Source organism: Actinia tenebrosa, unplaced genomic scaffold (genome assembly GCF_029948245.1).
Source record: "Actinia tenebrosa isolate PJP-AT-01 unplaced genomic scaffold, QUT_ActTen_1.0 PGA_scaffold1__47_contigs__length_23844297, whole genome shotgun sequence".
Classification (NCBI taxonomy): Eukaryota; Metazoa; Cnidaria; class Anthozoa; order Actiniaria; family Actiniidae; genus Actinia; species Actinia tenebrosa.
In genome coordinates this window covers 2,220,227-2,243,932 of record NW_028292578.1, presented here as the reverse complement: position 1 = coordinate 2,243,932, position 23,706 = coordinate 2,220,227, and the positions used below count along the sequence as shown (strand labels likewise).

The window sequence follows — 23,706 nt, the reverse complement described above, 5'->3', positions numbered from 1 at the left end:
TAAATTTACTAGTTTAAAAATTAAATTTTAAGTTTTAAGTTTACTAATTTAAAGTTATAGTATCTAAACTGACAAACTTCCCTTCATCTGGTCATAAGGTCATAAAGTCCTCCCCCCCCCCCCCCCCCCCTATTCAACTAAAAGGTACCAACGAGCGAGTTTTGCTTAAGGCCGGTTTAGAGTACGATTTTTGCCTACAACTATCGCATACAACACGCTCGCGCCATTCTACAACTCGAGTCGTAGCGTGTAAATCAAGCCTACAACTCGCCTACGACAGACGCGAGCGTGTTGTATACAATAGTTGTAGGCAAAAATCGCACCGTCTAAACCGGCCTTTAGCATTCCATGGAGTTGCTTACTATCTTTTTGGAGTTGACTGGGGGACAACTAGCGGATGCTAAGTCAAAACATATCAAAATAAGTCCTCAAACTATTGTATTTGACTATTTTCACGACATCAAACCAGAAAACAATCAAAACAACCTCCAAGATTCTACAAGCCATCAAAAAAGAGCTATTACCGGAAGTGAATAGCAACCTATAGCCCACTTCCGAGGCATGCTTTGCTTGTCACGCAGGGGTCACGCACAAAATGAGGCTACGTGCTAAATTCTCAGTCATTCGTGACAGGCGGTAAGAATTAATTTAATTTAGCACGTAGCCTCATACTGAAACCTTTGTGCGTGACAATCGAAGCATACCTCGGAAGTGGGCTATTATGGGCGTAGCTTGGCCTTGATCATACAAGGAGGGGGAGGGTGGGACAAATTCGATAAGTGTACTATTTTAAATATCCCACCACTAAATACGCGCACGCGTTTTCTAGACTTAGTATTTCCCGCCATATCTTTAAGAATCCTGCATGTCTGAATTAGTAAAATTCAGCGCCGAGATGGCAAGGTTCGATGCAAAAACCAAATTTGGGCTCCCTTTAGACTTGCCCCAGGTCAACATCCAGAGACCTCGTCTCCCGCGAAAGATACACATAGGGCTGTAGACTTTGCGAAAGTCCCCCTTTGCTCTGTCCACAGGTAGCCCAAGCTTGGTTTCTGTGGTGTCCTGCTATAAGGAAATGTATGGAGATTCATCAAAAATTTCAATAAAATCATTGAAACGTGAAATAAAGCCTCGAAATTTTACCCGATCATTGAGAAATAGCACTTCTTTCGCTCTGCGTGGTTATTTTTTGAATTTAGCCCGTTTTAGGATTTTTTTCCCTTACTGGTGGGGAAAAAAATCCTAAAACGGGCTAAATTCAAAAAATAACCACGCAGAGCGAAAGAAGTGCTATTTCTCAATGATCGGGTAAAATTTCGAGGCCTTATTTAACGTTTCAATGATTTTATTGAAAGTGCTACTACGACGAAAATCGCTCAAACTTGGATTCAGCTGAAACTTCCTAAGAATACTCTTTAAAGGTCCAATAATCACTGTATGAAGTGTTTTCTCGATATTCAGGACGAAAGTATGATATTTTTACGATTATTTTTTGGAGTCTGTGACGTCATACACTCAACATCGAACATCGCTCCATACATTTCTTTGTAGTTTATGATCAAAATATCAGTAGTAAAGGGAGAAAGAAATACCCAAACACCCCAAAATATAAATTATAGTCACAAGTAATGTGAAATAAGCACATTAGCCACCCTTTGGGCTTCATAGGAATAAAATAAATTAAGGATTTATATACAAAGAAATATATATAGCAATGTTTGATGTTGAGTGTATGACGTCACAGACTCCAAAAAATAATCGTAAAAATATCATACTTTCGTCCTGAATATCGAGAAAACACTTCATACAGTGATTATTGGACCTTTAAAGAGTATTCTTAGGAAGTTTCAGCTGAATCCAAGTTTGAGCGATTTTCGTCGTAGTAGCACTTGAAATTTTTGATGAATCTCCATACATTTCCTTATAACAGGACACCACAGAAACCAAGCTTGGGCTACCTGTGCTCTGTCAGGGTGATGAAATATATTAATATTAGACTCTACAGTTGCTCTCTACAGTTCGCTTTGATCAAGTTGGGATTAGCAGCTACGCAAATAGTAGCCGTTTTTCCAAGAATAAATAAATATAAAAACTTCTAAAAACAAGGAAAAAAGTTTCAAGCACGCGTTGGCTCCTGCGCGAATACGTCATTTTATTGACGACTGCTGTCAGCCGCGCCAATCAGATTGCGAGAATAATATGCTTTGTTACTAGTAAAGTGATTTCTCAGTCGCACATAGTTCCCTGCTAGCAGAGCCTAATTTCCTTTTGTTTTGGTTGAGAGAGAACAAGGCTATATTGCTCTTAGAGCAATCATGTTTCGGCCCGCTAAGCCTAGTTTCAGGGGTGTGCGGTTTTCATTTTTTGTGTCAAGTGGCTTTGTTTTACTTTTAGCGCAATCTAATCACGACAGCCAGACAGTGCGTAATGTTTAGGAGTTCTATTTTTAGCTTTCTTCATGGGAAAAAATGAACTCATAAATGGTTGGCACCTAAAAATATGATATAGATTGCTCATTGTATAAATATAAAAAATCTCCATAAAAAAGAACCTCGAAGTAAAAATAGAGTGATTATTGGTGAATTGTTGACGAAGTTTTTTGTCATTCAAGCACTCGAACTATACGTGGTCGAGTTCCTGAGTTTTACTAGTTATTTACTAGTAGAAGTTTCAAGGACCTCTCGTTCGTGAAACCACAAGTTTTATCTGCATCTGTATTTTTTTCTTTATTCACTTGAAGAAATAGCAGGTACTTGAGTAAGACAATGTCCAAATCCTTTACTATACATTGTTGGTCGCAAATGAAACATATATCTCCCATTGTTCGTTGGAGTGCAAACACGCACACACACGAGTCTTTTTAAATACATACGCTTCGACAAGAATGTCAAACAACAAATTGTTATTTAAATAAAACAATAATTGAGATATAGAGCATATGAACTTACCGAATCACGGATTATGTCTATAAATAAAACAAAAGGTATACAGGACGTCATAAAAACACTTGTTGATGACGATAGGTGAAGAGATTACTGTTAAGTATTGTAAACATATCCGTATTCGTTATTTATGAAGTGATAAGAATGCCGAATGTGATTGGATACGATAGAAAATAATGACAGCTGATTGACAGCTTCACAGAATATTATGGGTTACCCAAACTGATCTTAGTGGCATTTCGGCCTGAGGGCCGAAACAAAAATAGACTGCCGATGTAGGACGTTATTTCTGTCGCTCATGCGTGGCGTAACTTAGCAACGCTGTCATGATTTTGACCGCCGCTCTCGTCAAACAATGTTTGGCGCCACGGTGTCTTACATTTGCTCATGCGCACTACATGTAATCGGTTAAAAACCGGTTTTAAAACTGGTTTTGTTCGTCCACAATCGTGGACGGCGGTGTATCAAAGGAAACGCTCTACATCAGCAGAGTCTATTTCCTCCCAGCCTGAAAGAAGGGAGAGAAAGAGAAGAGAGACTCTGCTAGCAGGGAAGCACATAGGAGATCGACATTCATTTTGTCTCCACACGGTTTTAACAAAGAAGTATGGGAAATCAAAAGACAAAAACAGCGCAAGATAAAGAAGGGGGAATCAAACATGTTGAATTGTTCCCGGAACTTGCAATCACAAAGCCTAAGGACGTCTTTGGTGAAAGTCAATCGGCAATGGCGACTCTTTCGAAGTACGCAAAAAAGTCTGAAGAAATGACCAAGAGATACAAAGTGAAAAAAAAATCGTACCTAAGTAGTATAGGGAATGGGGGTTCCAGCGCAATCTCAACACGGGTAAGACCCGCGTCAAAAATCCACCTACGGAAACAACCCACTCCAAGTGTGGTTGGGGGCAACAGCGCAAATATGTTAGTCTATATATGGAGTGCGAAGATTGTAAAGAGTTTGTTTATGATTTCTGTGTAAAGTGCTTGAAACCCAAGTTTGTACCTACTAAACCAAATAAGTATATTTGTTGTGACAAGAAAATGCAAATAGAAGACGACACGTCAGCACAGTGTTACGAATGTGGTAAGAATATTCGTAATGCCGTACCAAATGCTACCAAAGAGCAATATTACGCCAATGGAGGTCGTAAGAAGACACCATACAAAAGAATAAAATACTTTAGGGACTGGATGAGTCATATCCAAGGTTATCGACCGGTATACTTAGATAATGAAGTAAAGAAGAAAATCATAGACCACTTAGAAGAGCCAACCCCACAAAGTCTACGGAAGACATTGAAAAAATTAAAACTAGGGAAATATTACAAAGCTATTCCCTATCTTTTATCTGAGATTACCGGCAGGTGTATTCCTTATGTCCCAGATATGCAAAGGGCTGAGTGGTTATTCTGTCGGTTGGATAAGGATATTCCTTATTACCCCGACGCAATTTACGAAATATTTTACGAAATAGACGCTAACCACCCCCTATTGGAATGGATTCCGAGAAGATGAAATGTTCAATCGAAATCCACCTACGTTCTTTTCAAAGCAGATGTTTACTGAGCGAGTTTTCTTTGAAGCTCCTCTTTTGCCTTCTGATAGATTTGTTTGCGAGATTCCTCGGAAAGATCTTTCACGATGGTTTTTTTATTACCCGACTTTAATTCATCGTATTTCTTTTCCTCAGCGAGGATCAAAGAAAACTCCGTGTCGTCTATGCGACGGTCCCGCAGAGCCTTGGAGACCAAGTCGGTGATGGTGTTAGCCTTTGCTTTTGCTAGGGCTATGTGTGTGTCATGCTTGGATACCTTACCAGACAATTTCTTCATGACGCCTGTTGTAACAGCGGAAACGATGCCGCAGACGGCTCCAACGCTGGCCAAAGGAACGCCAACGACTATTCCAGGTCCGGTAAGCGAAGTAGCAACGCCAGTGCCTGTTAACGCCACGGACATGGAGCCGGAAGTTATCGCGATTTTATATAATATGCTTCGGGCTCTAGCATACTTTTTCCTGACCTCCTCATAGTGCTTCGTTTGTCCCTCTAAGTAAGCCAAGATTAAATTTGCTTTATTCAAGCGGAAGTTCTCAGCGTTTAATTCGTTAGGACCTGTATGCTTATTGGGAACTTCAGGATAAAGTGGTGGTGCTGATGGTATAACATCCATTATATACTAATGTACGACGCTTTTGGGAATGATATACAGGAGCAGCCACGTCACGACAACAGGGATTATGCCAACTGGAGGGCCTTTAGGAAGATGTTTCCGCACGCGGATGCTAGTAAGTTCGAAAGGAGACCCGATGGGATGTACTTTAACGGTTCCAGGATGTACAGCAACGCAGACTTGGAGCCTGTTCATAAAGCCCCAACACCGGTTCATAAAGCCCCAACGCCTGTTCATAAAGCCCCAACACCGGTTCATAAAGCACCTAATTTTCCTAGAAACTTATTGTTAACCACGGAAGATTACCCATTCTACGATGCTGAAGGTGGTGTAAACAACTTCGAAAAGCTGGTAACGCACCTAAAGATTTCAGTGGGTAAACAATCATTTAACGTAGTAGTAAGGAATATCTTTAAAGAGACGATGTTGAAGCATACGTCGGGTAAAGAGGCTAGGGAATGGTTAGCAGGACCCAACATGCGGTATTGGCCACAACAGTTAAACTTTGCAGTTTGGGCTGCCACTAAAGGTTGTGGTGTCGGCGCGGATATGTTTCATATTCCGATTATGCGGTTTCACGTTGCCTTTACGTTAAGGAGGTTACTATATGAGCTTAACGTGCCCCTACCGGGTGATGGGGTATTTAATCCGATGGATAACCGATATGACGCCGCCGCCCTGGAAAGGTTAATTAATGAGTTCAAACCACAGCAAAAAGATTTTCGTTACAGAGAGGGAAAAACGCATGGGTTGGGTATAGTTTACGTTTGGGGCGCCAAAAGTGAGAAGCCAGCCGACTACGGACATCAGGAATACCCAAGTAATGAGTTAGAGTTTAGCGACATGGGTGGTGATAAGGGTGATAATTCATTGATTACCAGGATTCAAACTAACTACCCAGGTACCTGGGATCCGTTCGCATTAATGAAAGGTAAAGGATTAACGAAAGCCGGTAGGGGCCGCCTGGATCGCAGCATAGAAGCTTACGTACGCGTCGTTTTGGGGGCGCAAGTAAATACCAGGTCGAGCATAATTGGAGACGCAGGCACCTCGAAAAATACGCGAGCCGAAGCCTTAACTTTATTCGAAACTGCGATTATAGAGGGTGATATCGATAAGAGTTCGCATCGTTTTCAATTAGACGTGGATAGCTCCAGGTTGAGGTTGGATTATGCCGTAGCCCCGGGAGTGTTGCTAATGCCCAGTAATTTGGTCCTCAACACCAATTCCGTTGTGGGTTACAATAATAAGCTTAAGACAGCAACTGAGGACATGAAGTTTGGGGCGAACGACGTGAACTTGGATACTACCAGGGGCATTCCCCATTTCGTGGAGAAGTCTAAGAAGGAGCACGTAGAAAAGCCCGCACCAAAGAAGGCGTTACCTAAGAAAAAAACATACCGGGCGCCAAAAAAAGAAGAGGAATATGACCATAACTTGCTAAAAGCAGGCTTAGCAGCTGCAAGCATTGGTCTGAGCTATTATATATGGCGATGAACAACCCCCACGTAACTGAAGTAGATTGCGTTTATACGAGTTACACAGACGAGAAAAAATACAACCAACATTCTTGGGTTGATGTCACGGGTATGTCCGTGAATTTGAACTACTCAGGAAAGAAGTTAATCCTTTGTAGTATTTGCATTGGTGTAACCGGCCATGCCAACGTGGGCTTTAGGTTCCTGGATGATAATGGCGTACTGCAGCCTATGCGTGCAAAGACGAACACCAGGGAGCCCACACATTTCTCCGTAGAGACGCCAACGAATAGCAGCGAGAATTTATCGGTTTGTACTTTTCAAATGGTTGCTGATTGCCATGGAAAGGTAAAGCTGCAAATGCGCGTAGATGATACCGGGAGCGTTTGCACAAATAGCATAGAAGATCGAAGAAATCGACCTTATAATCACGCGACCATCAGCACTCTCACAGTGTTAAACCTGTGATACATTAATGACGGTAGCAGTGTGCTATCTTTCATCGACCTAGCTTCTTCAGGAGTACCACTCCAATAGCGACGACCAAGATCCAAATGTTGTTGCCCACGAACTTCAGTAGTTCTCCACCAGTTTTAAGTGCCAAGGAAACAACCGAACCCAGCAGCCCAGGAAGACCGGCTGCCATCTTTTTTCCTAATTCCGTCAGTCCCTTGCCTAATTTCTTCACGCCTGCACCTGTAGCCTTAAGCGCGGATAGGATAACTCCTACTACACTCGAAATAGCAACCGCAAATGCCAGTGGAATACCATACTTCAACAGAGCTCTTTTCATTTTTTCCTTCGTGGTGAGTCCCAGCTCCTTTTCCAGGTTTTCCTTTTGCGTCTGTAATTCTGCAAGGCGTACCTGAAGGGCCTCCACTTCCTTTCGAGCTGCTTCCCTTTCCTCTTCAGAGCGGCTTTGGTCGTCACTTATTTCCTGTTGCCTCTCTATTTGCCCCTCCAAGTCTTCGACGACCTGTTGAAGTTGTCTTATTTCCAGATCCTTTTCAGCCATTTGTGCTATAATGCGCCTTTCCCTGGCGTGACTCTCCACTAATTCATTTCCTATTTGTACTAGCTGCTCATCCTTACCAGCCAAGCGGCTAAAGGCATTCTGAAAGTCCTTCACGGCAGTGGTCTTTTCCTCTAACAACTTAGATATCCGCTGTCGAAAATCGGCAACTTCGGTGGTACGACTTTCGAGAGTAGCTTTGTTTTCCCTCATGAATTCGTCTTCCATTTCCTTAAATCTTTCTTCGAGGACGTCGTTTTCCAGCTCTAGTTGCTGAAAGGATGTTCTAAGCGCCGCCAAATCCTTACTTGCCCTCAAGAGGTCCTCACGCTCCCTGGTGATTCGCTGCAAGTCGTTATTAGCTGCCTCCGTTCGGCTAGTAATCTCGGCCAATTCTCGGTGTGCTTCCGCTAAATTATATGCGTTGATGGATTTCTTTATGGCTTCTACTGGTAAGGCACGGTATTCACTTATCTTGGCTTCCAATTCCTCTTTTTGAGCGTTTAAAGCAGCTACTTCCTCTGTCTTAGCTTGGAGAGTTTCGCTTAGCGTTCCTATTTGAGCTCTTAATTCTTCGTGCGTTCCATAGCCGCCTGCAAAGGTAGGTAATCTAGCTGCATTAACAAGGAAATTATCAAAAGACTGTTGCATTTCCTCCCTAGTCGAGCCTCGCTGCATAGTCAAGTTGGGTGCTCCAAGCGCATTCGTGATTCCTTTTGGAAGCTTGTTGTTAAGAAGGTGGGAATTTTTTCTTTGATACAGGTTGTGCCATTTTTCCCTACCCGATTCTTTAACTTGAACCTGCCCTTTCTCTCCTATTTGGAAGTCCAAGAGAGCCAGGTTTAGGCTTGGGTATTGCTCTCTTATGTCCTCGATGAGGTCCGCTATTAAGTCCGACCGCACGCCAAGGGATTCCATTTGTAAGTATTCTGGAATGGGTTTGTGGGGGTTCTTAGACCTAAATCTATCTCTCAAAGAACGCATAGCATCGCGGGCCCTGACACCATACTTACTAAGTAATTTATCGAAAAGGCCCCGGGGGTCTACGTTGTCGTCAGGAAGCAGGGTTTCGTATTCTTCGTCGTTAATGTCGACTTGACCTTCTTCAGTGGTGGGATCGAAATCCGTTCCTTCTACTTCCATTATATATGATAAGCTCAAAGTTAAATCCTAACGTATTACCTAAGCAGGTTGGCGGGTTGAAAGCAGAACGCACCTTTCACCGGGTCACCTTTACCCCCAGCAGCGCTAGACCTGGAGAAACGCTGTACATAGGCGTGCCTCGACTAACAGATAACCTAGTATTGGTTCCTGGCACCCTGGCTTTAAGGTTTGACCTAGCGGTGCAACCAGCCCCCACAGATGGAAGGATTATCGTTAACAACGTGGGTCGCAACATCGTTTCTAAGATGCGGGTGAAGTTCGCCGGGGAATCCTTGCTGGACTTAAATAGGTACGATCTGTATACCACGTACAAAGACTTATGGTTGACGGCCTTTGACCGCGCGCAAAGGATAGAACAAGGAATTGGTAGTGTTATTCTACGTAAGCTTCGCAGTGAAACCAGCCCGGTGCCTACGGACTCCAGCGGAGCAACCGCAGTGGCAGACGCAACAAGGGTAAAGACCGCCTATGGTAAGAAGTACGTTATCCCTTTGGACTTTGAAGTGATTACGAATCACGGTGTGTATTACCCAAGACAGTTATCCGAGTTACAGTTTGAAGTAACTTTAGCAGATGCTAATAACATCATTGGTGGGCTAAGCGATGCACTTACCAAAACGACTCCATACTCTATTACCAACTTAGAGCTGCAGTACGAAACGGTATACAGCGAAGAGCTGGCCCGTAGCGCTGGCATGGAATACAGTGCCGGAAAGGCATTCCTTTACGACCACGTAGTAATGTACAAGACATTTAGCTTCCTGGATAAGACGGACGAGGTTATCAACCAAAGCATTAACCTCCCCCGAAGAAGTCTTACGGGGTTGATGTTGGTGTTTGCCAAACCCTACGAGGCTGGTAAGCGCGACTCCGAAGCCTTCCACAACCCCAACATTACTAACGTTGGTGTGAATATCAACGGCGTTCCAAACAAGGTCTACTCCCAGGGAATAAAGCCTGCAGACGTTTACAGAGAGGCAAAGCGCAAGTTTGGTGACCAAATTAGCCCCACAGAATTCTTTAAGGATAAGTACGCGCTGTGGATCGACATGCGCACCATTAACGACGAAGACCTGCATGGACAGGGCTTACGTCTAGTAAATACACAGGACGGCATAACATTGGAGATCAAGCGCACCAAGAATGCCTCCGCGGGCGACTCAGACAAGATAAACGCATACATCTTCGTGGTGTCTGACGCGCAGCTAAGCGTAGAAATGAATCAGCTAAAGAGCGTTGCGTACTAAAGTATAATGGAAGTTTCCAATCCCCACGTAAACAAGATAAAAACAACGATTGTTACGGTGTCCATACCACACATTTCCGTGCTAACGACACCAGTAACGAACATCCTTAGTCAAAGTCAAACCACAGCGGTAAGTCAACCCACAACGGATTTTGACTTTTGTCATGTTAAGGTGTGGCTGCGTGACATAAAGCGGCATATGCAGCACTTTTTTCCCTTTGAACAAGAACAATGGGCAACCATAGACTTTCCGGGAAACCATTACGTTAAGCTGTATTTTACCAAAGGAGCAGTTGAAATGAAAAAGACGTACTGGCTGCAAATCAAACAAATTACCTTAATTCGTTTTTCGTAAAAAAATATGGTATATATACGATGCTCCGCGTATTCGAAAACAACGAAACTAAACTGCAATGCATAGTGCAAGGCGATAAGCTGTACTTTAAAGCAAAGGAGGTAGCAAAGGCATTAGGTTATGCAGACACCAAAGATGCTATTAAAGTCCACGTGCGGGACAAGCATAAGAAGAGACTTAACGAGTTGGAGGTGAATCGCCTCCCTTCTGGTTCGCACCCCCAATCCCTGTATGTGACGGAGGCTGGTTTGTATCAATTGATATTCAGCTCCAAACTGCCAACGGCAGAGTCGTTCCAAGATTGGGTCTTTGAAGACGTTCTACCTACGTTAAGGAAGAAGGGGAAATACTCGTTGGATGGTCCAAATAAGTTGACCTTCAAGATCGAGGATGAGTTCGACTTACATAAGAAGGTCATCGATAAGATACGCAGGTTTTACCCTACGCTGATATTAGCGCCTGGACTCGGGGAATTGCAAGATACCACCAGTAAAAGGATAAAGTGCTGGCAAAAGGGCTACCAGGCAGGTCAACCCGACATCCTAATTCTTAACTCCCATAAGAAATACAATGGGTTCTGTCTGGAACTGAAGACGCCAAAGGGTAACGGCGTATTGTCCGACAAACAAAAAGCGGTATTGACGCAATATGAAATGAATGGATACTTAACGATGGTAAGCAACGATTACGATCTGATCTGCAGGGAAATCGACCGTTACGTCGACGGCATTCGCATACCTTGCCCTTGGTGTGTTAAGGCTTTCAAATCGCATGAGAACTTACGAACGCACCAAAAGATATTTCATAGATATAATGATTCTTGAACAAACTCACTGGCGCGACTTGCTACATGGCATTTCATACGAAATAAAAAATTACGTCGTCTTCGAGGACATTAACCGTTTAAGGTTGGTCCTCTTAGACGGCAGCCAAGAGTACAGTTTATGGGCTCCCGACTGCGTACGGTACGTACTGCAAGGTGAAGAATATACACACCTGCGTACCTATGGTAAGGTTAACGGCCGATGGAAGTTTGACATCGAACGTCGCCCGGAAGCTAATCCATTATGTGATTGATTAGATATTGGTCTGCTTCGGCGGACCTCTTTTTTTCTGACATGAAATCAATCGATATCGTAATCAAGGCTCCCCCTATGAATGCTGTGATTTGAGGAATCATATATCTTTCTCATTTTTCCAAGCCTTTCGTATCGCCAGGTAATGGTCTAAAGGCTTGGGACCGTCATACAGGCAACACCAAATATGCTGACCGCTGCGTTGACAACCACATTTATCGCAGATGCCGTCCCAGTGTTCCCTATTCTCCCATTTTACTCCTTCATAGTCGTCAAAGCATACGAAATCTTGGTCTATTTCCTTCTTACGTCGCGTAAGCGCCCGGCCGGTTTCAAGGGGGCAACATCGCCCTGCTAAATCGCCGTGGGTTTCACAGACAACTTCTTCGAGGTGGTAACGCCGGCAGCGGTATTTATGCCAGTTCTCTTCAAAGAGAGGTTCATCGCATCGGTGGCAATGGTCTTTAAGGCAGACTCTATGCTCGCGGTGATATCGTAGGGTCTGTATGGTGGACAATTCCTTACCGCAGTCGCCGCAAACAGTGCTGATTGTCTTCTGACAGACTTTCTTGGAAAGATGGTATTGCAGTCGCTGCTTGCTACTAAAAGCTCTATCACATTGCACGCACTTCATTATATATACCTTATTGTTATTTTGTTAAATGTCAGCAAAAGATAATGATGTAGGTCTTATTCTTTATTGTTATTTTGTTAAATGCTGCAAAGAGGTCTCGAGTAAGGATCTATTTTTTATTGTTATTTTGTTAAATGTCAGCAAGAGATAATGATGTAGGTCTTATTCTTTATTGTTAAATGTCAGCAAGAGAAGTAGGAACGATGAAAGACATAGACTATCCTTCAATGTCATCTTTGCAGTATTTAACAAAATAACAATAAAAAATAAGGTCTATGCTAATTCCTTTTGTGGAAATCGATAAGACTCTCTTTGCAGCATTTAACAAAATAACAATAAAAAATAGACCACCACCCAAGGCCTCTTTGCAGCATTTAACAAAATAAGGTCTATGCTAATTCCTTTGGTGGAAATCAGTAAGACCTTCCGACCTTTTCATCGAGCATCTTCTAAGGTCCTTTGTGCTTTAGTATCCGCAGGACACCAATGTCCAACGAAGTCTCCTTCAGAGAATACCTTATTACAGTGGCGGCAACTGTATTTCTTACGAGGCGTTGGAGGGGTAGTGACTATGCAGCCATCGGATGGTTCGCGCGTAATGCAGTCAGCAGGTAGTTCGCACGTAATGCAGTCCATATATTGAAGGTCTTACAACCAATCTAAGTGATAGTCTAACTCACTTTGGGTTTCGAATACTTGTCCACACTCCATATACTTAAATAGGATATTTCATGAAGTCCTTAATGGACTCCTTAGCCCAGCCCGCCATTGTCAAAAGCGCGCCAAACCGTTCTGCACGCTTCAAACCACACATTTCATCGTATAATTCCTGTACGCGCTCTTTTAACCGGTCTATCTCTTCCCTTTGCGTTTCTATGGTGTCTTTTTTATCCTTTGCGTCGGTGGTAATCCTTCTTACTGCTTCCACTGGTTCCATCTATATATGAACCCAGATCACATGCCTTGTAACGCTCTGATAGTAGGACCCACCGGCTGCGGAAAGACCCAGTTCATCGTGGAGCAGCTATTAGGATCCTTTAGATACCGCTTTGACTACATAGTGCTGCTTTGTCCCACCTACGTGAATAACCGCACCTGGGAAGGCATAGGAGTGAATGATGACGACTTCTTTGTGGATATCTTAGACCCTAACGAGTTATCCAACCATTTGAAGTTCTGGCATAAGCAATTCTCGTCTCGCGAGGCTCAACGAGCAAGTACGCAGACGCTACTCATATTGGATGACATTGCCTGCGGGGACGACGTAAAAAGGCGCACCTCCGAATTAGTGAAGCTTGCCTTCAGCGGTAGGCATGACAATATCAGCGTTTGGTTGCTTTCCCAGCAACTTACCAGTGTCTCTAAGCCCTTCAGGGAAAACATAGGCTCTCTAGTAGTATTTTATACTCCAAGCAAGTCTGACCTGGAAACCATCTTAAGCGACTACGGCGGTGAGATAAGCAAGGAACGGCTGCACGAATACATGCGGTATTTAAAAACGCACCAACATTCCAAAATGATCTTCTCTTTGAGGTTTCCGTATGACGTTAACATATATGGAGATTGAGCAGCTCATGGATGAAGCCCCCACGCAGCTAAGTGAACAACTTAACATCCTTGTGTCTTCTGGGAAGTGTAAAGAAATGATAGGTAAGGAACTTACCCATGAGCAAGTTAATAAGTTGTCAGAAGAGGAAGTTAAGAAGTTCCATAAGAGATACGAGGCTGCCCTTGCAAGTAAGACCACGGACGCCGTAGCAGACTCCGCTATCCGACTTGCCACTAAATTGCTTGGACTTGCGCTGCCCATAGACGACGTGGAGCAACTGCGGAAGGACATGAGCGAGGACTATGTCATTGCCCAAGAACTTAAGATAACCTGCGGGTGGTTGTCTTTGAAGTGCGGTAAGTTAATGGCAGTCGCCTCTGCGGCACTTCACGTAGCTCAGCACGTCGACTTGAAGGAGGTACTGGTGTCTTGGAAGGACTTCAAGAAGGACAGAGAAGTCGAAAAGGTCTTCCAGGCAGCACTTGCTGAAGTACCTGCAAGTGACTTGTCAGGTCATTCGCGGGAATCACCCAGGTCAGCTTAAGTACTTAGTCAAGTCATCCTTAAGTACTTAGTCAAGTCATCCTTAAGTACTTAGTCAAGTACTTATCAAGTCCTTCAAGTCCTTAGATATAAAATGAGTGAAGCGTCAAAGACAGAGGAGCAGCCCGAGCAGAAGATTACCAAGGCTAAATCTGCAGGCAGAGTCGCTGCCGGAAAGAAGCTCGCAGAGATGAACAGGAAGAATAAAGCCAAAAAAGAAGAAAAGGTGGAGGAATCCTCTTGGAATCCCGGCTATTTCATCGGCGCGTTAGGAATTACCATAGCAGCAGGCAGCCTCTACTTACAATGGCGGAATACGAAGCCAGAAGTAAAGACCCCAACATATCACGTGGAACCCGTCGTCCGAAGGAGCAACATCCCTGAAATGGAATAACCTTCTCACTCTGTAATATAATGTCAACCGCGTTGTTGAAAACTGTTGAAGAAGCAGCTATTATTACTTCCATTGTTGCGGGTATTGGTTGGGTAGGTAAGAAAGTGCTCAAAGAAGACTTTACTGAAGACCCAAGCAAGAGCTTCGCTGGTTTTGCTAAGATGACCGCTGCCGTTGGTGGGGCTATCGTGCTAAAGGATTACCTACAGAAGGAAAAGTACATACCTAATGTATAATGGTTAGCTTAGTCGCAGGTGGAGTTATTGCAGCTTTAGCATTCACCGGAGCTAATTATGGTGGTAGATATCTGGATAGATTAGTTAGCGGTGATAAAAACGCAGAATCTAACGCCGAAAGGAAAAGGCACGACTTAGCGCTGGAGAAATATCAAAGGGATGTGGAGGCTTGGAATAAGAAGAGACAAGCCTACAGGGATTGGTTGGATAAGAATTACCAAGACAAGATGCAGGCGGATAAGAACTTCGAAAACACAGACTACGCCTTTAAGCTCTATGCGAAAGCGCATCCTACAGTGGCGTTAAAGAAGCCTGACTTTAATAATTACTACCAGCCTTCTAAGAAACAAAAAGATAGTGAGTTGGTCTTCGTAGGAGTTGCAGGGCTGGTCGGAGGCGTAGCTTTGGCGTGGGTATTGTAAAATGCCCCTAATATAATGATCGTCTTTTTGGAAAGCGACAAGAATGACTTTACCACCTACTTGAATCCTCCCATCCGCGCGGAAAGCGTTCGGCTGGTTAGTTGTTCTTTGTACAATTCTTGGTATAATTTAATTAATGGCTTCGTCATCGGAACTTCCGACACCAAGCCAAAAATACCAGATTCCCATTACACTCCCATAACACTGGCTAAGGAGCTAGCGAAGCATGGATACACTCTTACCACAGGATTACCCCATGAAATGACATTCAAAAAAAATAATGGAAGTGCCAATCTAAAGGGCAGTCCATTGGTAGAACTCCTAGGTCTTACTAGTACCACGATAAATAGCGAGAGTACATATGACGTGAAATGGAAAGTCGCATCCTCTTACGAAGTCTATTGCGACTTGGTCCATAGTTACAACAATGGAGAAAAGTCTTCTCTTATGTCCAAGTTTCTGCCCCAAGGCAATCCATTTGACCTGGTAGAATACGCGCCCACTTCTTTGAGCTATAACTTATCTAATTTGGTAGAAAGCATAAACATCACCATTAAAGTGGACGGAAAGACGGTGGATTTTAACGGACGTAAGATCGATCTCGTCCTATCCTTCACATAATTAGCCGCTTATCGTGTGATGTCCGAATGCTATCGTATGCACTCCGTCATCACACATCCATCGCTTACCGTCAAATGCAGACAGTGACACCTTCTCCTGCGTGACGTTATGTATCTGATGACCATAGCTGCGCAGGCTGTTCATCTTATGCCGCTGTTCCTTGCGCGTGCGCAGGACCTTTAAGTAGGACTCGTGCGTAATGTCCTTCTTAACCACATACTTTTTTACGCCTTTAGCTTTCTTTTCTACGCCGTCTAACTTTAGCACGCTGTACATCTTTGGTTTCAGACCCACGTATTCCACGATGGGTTTTCCTAACATTTCGTCTTTCATCTTCCCAATTACCTTCTTATTCTTCGCAGAGTAAAGGAAGTGCTCCTTCGGGTAACCGCTGGTGTCGTACTCGTCTATGTCGGGGAGGCAGTCTTTGTAAACGTCTTCCGTTTGCACTTCTAGAATTAGGGAGTCGGTGTCTGTGTACAGGAGGCGACAGCGGTCTCCGTACTTTGGCTTAAGCTTATCGTAGTAGAACTCATACATAAGCAGCTTCGATAGATCCAGCACCGTAAAGCCTGTGTAAACGGGCTTGTTTAGTAAGAGGTTTGCCCTTTTCATGTGAATCACGTAGAAGTTCAGCATTTCTACGTATCTAACGAAGCCTGGCTGTGACACGTATGCTTCTGCTTCCTCTTTGGTGCTGACTATTTTTACGCTTACGCGCTTGCGGATGTTCTCCATTGTCTTTCCGAACACGCTGTTGTTCATCAGTTTGAAGAGGTTTTTCTCGAAGTCATTTTTCGCTGCGGTACGCTTTTGCGTGTTAAAGTCAATGTAGGGGCGCATCCAGGGTTCCTGCGTGAATTTTAGGACTCTGTGGATCTTCTCTACGCGCATTCCGTGTCGCACGTAGAACTGCAGGTTGCGGTAATGTACCACATACTTCTTCTTATCCATCAGGTTCATAGTTAGTTTCCTGTACGGTTTGTAACCAGGGCACATTTGCTTTTGCAGCGGACTTAGCTGCTTAAATGGTATCTCTATCGCTTCTGGTGCTAAGGGGAACTCATTGTGTTCGTCGTGCAGGCGCTCTGGGTACTCCAGATCCACTTCTAAAACGTAACCCTTGTCTTCCTCCTTTCCTACCTGCATGTAGAAGTCTATCGGCTTCACTGGATCCCATTCGAAGTCTCTCACAGGTAGGTACTGTGACATTGCCCAACCATAAAGGTTATTCGCATCCAGGTAGTAAATGTATGTGGTTGGTTTCTCTGGGTCGTGCTCTACTAAGGGGTTGTTTGCGCGGGCGTAACGTCGGCTGGGCCCGCATACGCCGCCACGAATACCGTCTTCCATAAACCGATACATGTCGTACTCCGTTAGGAGATCCAACTGCGCATTTGTCTTCTTTAACAAAGCACTCCAGCTGAGCCCAGGAGCCGTGTAGAAATTAGCGGGATCCAATCCGTAATATTCCATAGCCATCTTTCTGAAGCTTTGGAAAACATCTGCGAGCAGCACTACGTCAGACCTTAGGTAGATGTCGTGGTAGTCACCCATGTTCTCACAGGAGTACTTTTCCCACACGTCTAACGCATGCTGGTACTCCTCATCCTTTATACCAGACTCGTTTAGGGTGCTGTAGAAGCGATCTTTGGGTGGTAGGGGTTCTTTGAATCGATCCCAGGAGTCCATGTATTCGTATGGGTAGACTCCTTTCCTTTCCGCGCCGTATTGACTGGAAATGGGAAAGTTGGTGTTATACTTTACGAGGTTTGCTAAGGAGTCCGCCATAAACTGCTGCGAATCTAAGAACTTTAGCTTACCCACAGTTACGGACATGTAGCGCTCTTTGTTGTTGGGTATGCATTTGACGTCGGAGCCGTCTGTTCCTTGTAGTAGCAAATGGGAGTCGTAACCGCGGAGGTTGTGAAAGAACACCGGAATCTCCATGTCTGGATTTACTTTGACATTACATTTCCAATGAGCCGCTCCTTTGTATTTACCCGTGATGTGGCAGTGATCCCTAACCTTATCCACATAGAAATCCTCAACGAATGCTTTATGACAGTGAATGCAATGCGTGGAGGGCTTTCCCGGCTTCTCGCCCTTCTTAGCATACTTCCCGCATTTAAAATGAGCTTCTCCTAAATACTTTCCATCTTCATCCCACGCTTTCTTGGCTCGTCTTCCAAACTGGAGAAGCGTATGTTGACAAATGTGGCATTTCTTTGCCTTGGTAAAAGCATCCTGGTTCTCTTTGGTAAATTCCATCTTCTTTGGACGTCTTAATTGTTCTCTAATCTCTTCCTCCTCTTCTCGCAATGCTTCTAGAAACTCATTAGCTGCGTTCTTACCTCGGTAAATCACAGGAGGGTTTGCTTTACCATCTGATCTGACTACTATGTAACCAAAGGAGCAGATCTCGTGTAATCCCACCTTATTCGTGGCACCACTTTTCTGCTCTTCCTTAGTTATCAACGCTTCAAAGTCTGCATATATCACGTAAGGCACCTGCATCTGCTTTTGATGGTCTGCGTATGAAAGCTCTTTGTTGGTGGGTATCTGGATCCGTTGCGCCACTTCTTCGACTCCGCGGCAGATCTCATCGTGTTTCTTTAGGGCATTTAAGGATGTAAATGACAGCAAGCAGCAGTCGCAGAAGTACTTTTTACCTTTGTGCTTAGTATGTCTGTAGAATAGTCTGCTAATGTGTTTAACCCATGAGTAGTGTCCGCCGTGGTAGAATAAATGTACGCGCTCTCCTTTACTTTTTGACAGAACTAACGGTACTATCGTCTGCTCTCTGACTCCGTAAACGTTAATTGCTAGATCGTTTACTTCCTCGAATATGGGGATGTCTATCAACTGCATGGGAAATTCCACACCATCCCACTCTAAATCGTCTGTGGGATACTTACTCGTCCTACAGGGATCCTTCTCTGCTGGATACAGTGCAGACCTGATTGCCCACATAAAGCATCGATTGTCTTCATTCTTCACGTTGACTATGGCTTTTTTCCTTTCTACCCACGTTGGTAGCGGTACGTAACTTCCCCCTCGTATTGGTACATACCTAGCCATGCTTATCTCTATTCCTTCAACCTCCTCTACGGTCCAGCCCGATCCTTCTTTCGTGTAGTTAGACAGCGATTCCATTATTGCTTCTAAGGCTTCACTGAGTGACCTATCCAGATTCGTGGATTCTAGTATCACTAACGACTTTGATCGCAACATTGCTGTCGTCATTACCTCGTCTTTTGACAAACTTACTTCTACCATTATGCTCGCTTTTAGGGCTCCTAATTCTTCTATACCTTTTCGGAGAGTCCTTTTAACCTTCCTTTGTGACTGACGCCAAAACTGTCTAACGTCGATCTCACCGTTACCAGGTATTGACACCGTGCTGAAGTTGCTTTGGGATTCCATCTATATAATAGGAAATATCTTATACCTAATACCAGACCCTTTTCAGATCGTCGTAGTCGTACTCACAGTCCTGACAATGTCAAAACAATTTAACCTTAGTCTCAAACTTCTTACCACATCCACACTCATAACTACTCATACACTTCGTCTTCATTTTCAAATGCTTTTTCAAATCCGCTTCTTTCTTAAAAGTTCTCTTACATTCTTCACACTCCATATATAGATTAACATATTTGCGCTGTTACCCCCAACCACACTTGGAGTGGGGATTATCCGTATGTGGATTTTTGACGCGGGTCTTACCCGTGTTGAGATTGCGCTGGAACCCCCATTCCCTATACTACTTACCTATCGCACAGACACTGTAGAAAACCGAACTCCTACTATTGGATTTGAGGAAAAAATCTATTCAAATGCAGATTGTGGCTTGTTTGACTCGGTGTTAATGGCTTACAACTGGCATTTCAATCTGAGAACCTCGCCAGACGATTGGTGGTTTTGTGTCATACGAAGGGTTGCTTTGTCAATAGACGAGAACTCGAAAAATGAGGCTGTTCGTAAGAGGTTTGTCGAGCACGAAGGCAAGAAAGAACTGACTGTGGTTGATGTCAGTGTAGAGAATATCTATGACGTTGACTATCCCTATTTCTTCGATTCCATGTCAACTTTAGTGTCACGCAACGTCAAGATACCCGAATACGTGGATTGCGTGACAGCTAATTTTACAACTTCAACACCTGTCAAGAAAATCGTCTCTCAGATTACAATGATGTCTTCAGTACAAGAGTATTTTGAGTACAATATGTGTATAGGCTGTGGGATTCCGGCTATTGAAATGACAGGAACAGAAAGGGACTGGAGACAGCTTTTGTCAAAGTTAAAGGACTTGAGATCCTTGTTGCAGCCAATAGAAAAAGAGCTAGGTCTCAAAGAAAAATGGTGGGCACTTGTCCAGAAGGTATTCACCAACCTGCTGCAGACATACCTCGGAAGACCTGACAAAGCGTGGTGGGGTCACATCTTGACTTATAATTCTCAAAATGGTTCAGGCAGGGCTTTTTCAATGAATGATGATCCCTCTGGGTATTCCGGCTGGATAGTTGAGCTTCTTGAGGGGAAAGTAGGTTTAGAAGTAGGCCAGTTTAACAGCGGCATTGTCACAATACCTTTGACTATCACTTCCCCTGATGGCATGTCTGATAAGGCTGCACTAGTTTCTGGTATGGTGGGTTATACTGTTCATGGTGGGATAGGGAACAAAAGAGTATCCATTGAACCCTTTCAGGGATGGTCACTGTTGCTGAATAAGGATTCACCTTTTCGCCAACGAAAACCAAAAAACCGAAGAAAAGAATTCTAATGGAAACTATTACTTTTGACTGAATCTCTCAAGATTGTAATACATAATTATTATAGAGCATATTAGCATATTGGGTCGTTCCAGAAATTATCCATACACCCATCCCCCTCCCCCCCCCCCCCCCCCCCATGGAGAAATTTTCCCACCCATGGAAATTCCAATTTTCTTCCCTCACAAACTCTGTAATGTCGTACTTTATCTGACCCCCTCCCCCCCCTCTACAATTTGCAACCTCAATTTCTGGAACTACATATTAACCTAAAATAAACTTGCAAGTACATTTTGTTACTAATGATAAATTATTAAATGCTATAATTAATATTTTAGAATAATCTTAACAAAATATGACAACTGAAAATGTGGAAAATTATTGATATTAAAATTATCCCTGATACATTTTAGAGATGTCAAGAAATTTGATCATTATTTGTTGATTTATTAAGAAGTTATGCAGTATCATTAACTCAGTGCAGGCACAATAAGTTATTACACTTATATTGTGCAATTATCAATATGGGGAATTTTCAATTGCACCTTGCAATACTTAAGGAATCGTTAACAGCCTAATAAAGAATATCAATTTAGCAGCCCTTAGAACTTACAATTACAATATAAAAATGTAGAAAAAGAAAACATCATGTGAAAATATCATGTGAAAATATCATGTGAAAATATCATTACCATGTGTAATTAAGTTATTAGTTTATGAATAAAAACTTTTTAAGCAGCAGTAAGGGGGACTCGCGATTTCCCCAGGAACCTATCACCTTTTTACGGGAATTACAGGCGTTAGCATCTATATGAAACTTTTTGACGGCATGGGGATTACCCGTGTGAAGTTGGTGCGTTACACTGTTAGCTCGCGATGCGTCCTTACTGCTGCTGTGTTTGGGTACCGCAAACGGAGGAAAAGATATTTCTTAGATATAGATGGACACCATCAAAAGCATTCGAAACAAAACCGTGCGCAAGCTCAGGACTCAGGTGTTGGATCGCCTGGATGCGGACTTTGCCTTCACAACGTTTATGGAGGGAGATACAGATGAGACGATGAGCGAGGAAAGAGCAGAAAGGATAATCGATTTGATGCCGGAAGGCGACTGCCGTTTGGAGTTGACTTTTATTAGAAGAGTATATTTTTGCCCATTGTTTCGGCAACCATTTTCGGCTACCTTTTCTACTCCCGCACGGGTATTCCTGGTAGGCACATTTTGCGTAGGAAAAGTATTTTTTTGTGTCCACTGCGCTGGTAGCAAGCACCAGAAATGTCCGTAGGGAAGTAGGTGGAGGCGAAATGCCTCTCCATGGTAGCAATTCCCAAAACGAGTCCTCGTAGCAAGGGCGCGGCAAGACACCGCTACCTTTGCATGGCGAAACACCGCTCTTGGAAAATCCATAGTAGTAGCCCAAAACCTTCGACCCCTATATATAGAAGATGGAAGAGCAAAAGAGTATTTCGACTACATTGCAAGAGATGGGTATACGAGCAAAGAGTAGGCTACTAGCACATTTGCTGCTGGACAATGCCTGCGACGGAAACCTGCTGCCAGACATATCCAAGTGCGACTACTTGCGGGGCAACGAAGGACCAACCAGTCTGCAGCCGCTGGAAGGATTGCCTCCTTTCGTAGACGATGTGTTTGTCTATGGTTTTGTTTCCGAAGAGAATTTGTATGGAAAGAAGCTGCTTTGTAGGAATGCGAAGGCAATAGTCTCCAAGATATCCATCGCAGCCACGGAGACGTTTGGGGTGTTCCTACCAACCAGCGTAGTGCACACGTGCAGGCAGGGAAACATAGTAGACCGCGTCTCCAATATGGCAGCCAAGTGGTCCAGTTTGCATGGAGAACCCGCCGCGGTATTCGTAGCCAAAGTAGACACCTCGGAGTTGTCCATAGAAGCCGTAGACGAAAACATTTCCAAGTTTGCTAAGCTGCTACAAGCACACGGATATGGAATATACTCCGTGGACTACACACAGGATTTCTCCGGTACTTTGGATAGAAATGCTTTGGTGCGCAGACTGCGACAGCTGGGATACGTGCCGCAGCATAGTAGTGGTTGGCGCAACGGTACGATTTTGGACAATACACATGCTGTTGGAGAACATGTTTGCACTTGGATGGAAGACGGGAAACGTACGAAAATATACAACAAAATGGTATCCAACTTCGAGGCCGGAGAAGTGCAGAATCCAGTAGGAGCAAAGTTGGCAGAGTACGTGGATTGTCCCAACGACCACCTGCGTAGGACATTCCTGCACCCAGACGTGCAGAAAAGAGGATGCAGCAGAGTGGAAATATCCATCTACGGCAAAGACTTCTCCAAATCACACACAAATGCTATTGCGGAGACGCTAGAACCTTTGCAGGACATATTCGTAGTACAGCCGCCAAAGAACATGTGGTTGGCGCTTGCAGAACACTTGGATAGATGCTGCTGCATTTGCTGCGAAGAGACGGGAGAAATATTCCTAGCGTGGTACTGCAATTTGGGAACACGGCGCATAGCCGGTGTGCGAGTTCGAGGCAACGAAAAGTGGGAACAATGCGTACTTTGGACGATAGCAGAGTTTGGGTTCCGAAAATGTCCTATATTCCGCGTGGATATCCTAGGAACAGACCCGGTGGAAATAGCTCCACTGCGCTGCTACACGAAGGACTCCCCAACCATACTAGCGGAGTCCAAGTTTCCCACTCGAGTGCATGCAAATGCCCCCACCATTGCCACGATGCTACCCCCAACGGAACACGTAGAGTGGGTTTGGCGCACAAAGAAGGCACAAAGGATCGGAGTAGAAAAGAGTCCGTTCGGCATTTTGGAAGTGCCTTCCTCCCGCAGAATATCCTTCCTGTCCAAGAGAAAACGACAGCAAAGATTGGAAGACATACGGGACGATTTGGAAGGCGACGAGTGGGTCGAAGCCACGAAAAGATACCACGCAGAACTGTCGGAACAAAGGCAGTCCATCCTGCGGCAAAAGGAAGAAGACAGGAAAGCCATAGAAAAAGAGTTGGAAAAATATAGGAAACTATTGGATAGGATTTCCAGAAGGACAGACAATCTGCGTAGATTGT

General features: G+C 44.0%; 1 protein-coding gene across 1 annotated transcript; it reads left to right on the top strand.

Annotated features, from left to right (window-relative positions):
- The first annotated feature begins 14,476 nt into the window (after window positions 1-14,476).
- On the top strand, window positions 14,477-20,629 carry LOC116308204 (uncharacterized). Its single transcript, XM_089033448.1, has 2 exons — window positions 14,477-14,498; window positions 19,629-20,629. Exons 1-2 carry the CDS (start codon window positions 14,477-14,479, stop codon window positions 20,627-20,629), a joined length of 1,023 nt encoding a protein of 340 aa, XP_088889574.1.
- The last annotated feature ends 3,077 nt before the right edge of the window (window positions 20,630-23,706 follow it).

Bases quoted from the DNA above. Each gene is read 5' to 3' on its own strand.
- LOC116308204 (XM_089033448.1), top strand. From the start codon at position 14,477: ATGGCGGAATACGAAGCCAGAA. The intron at 14,499-19,628 runs GTAAAGACCCCA...CCTATCGCACAG, and splicing joins GGCGGAATACGAAGCCAGAA to ACACTGTAGAAAACCGAACT.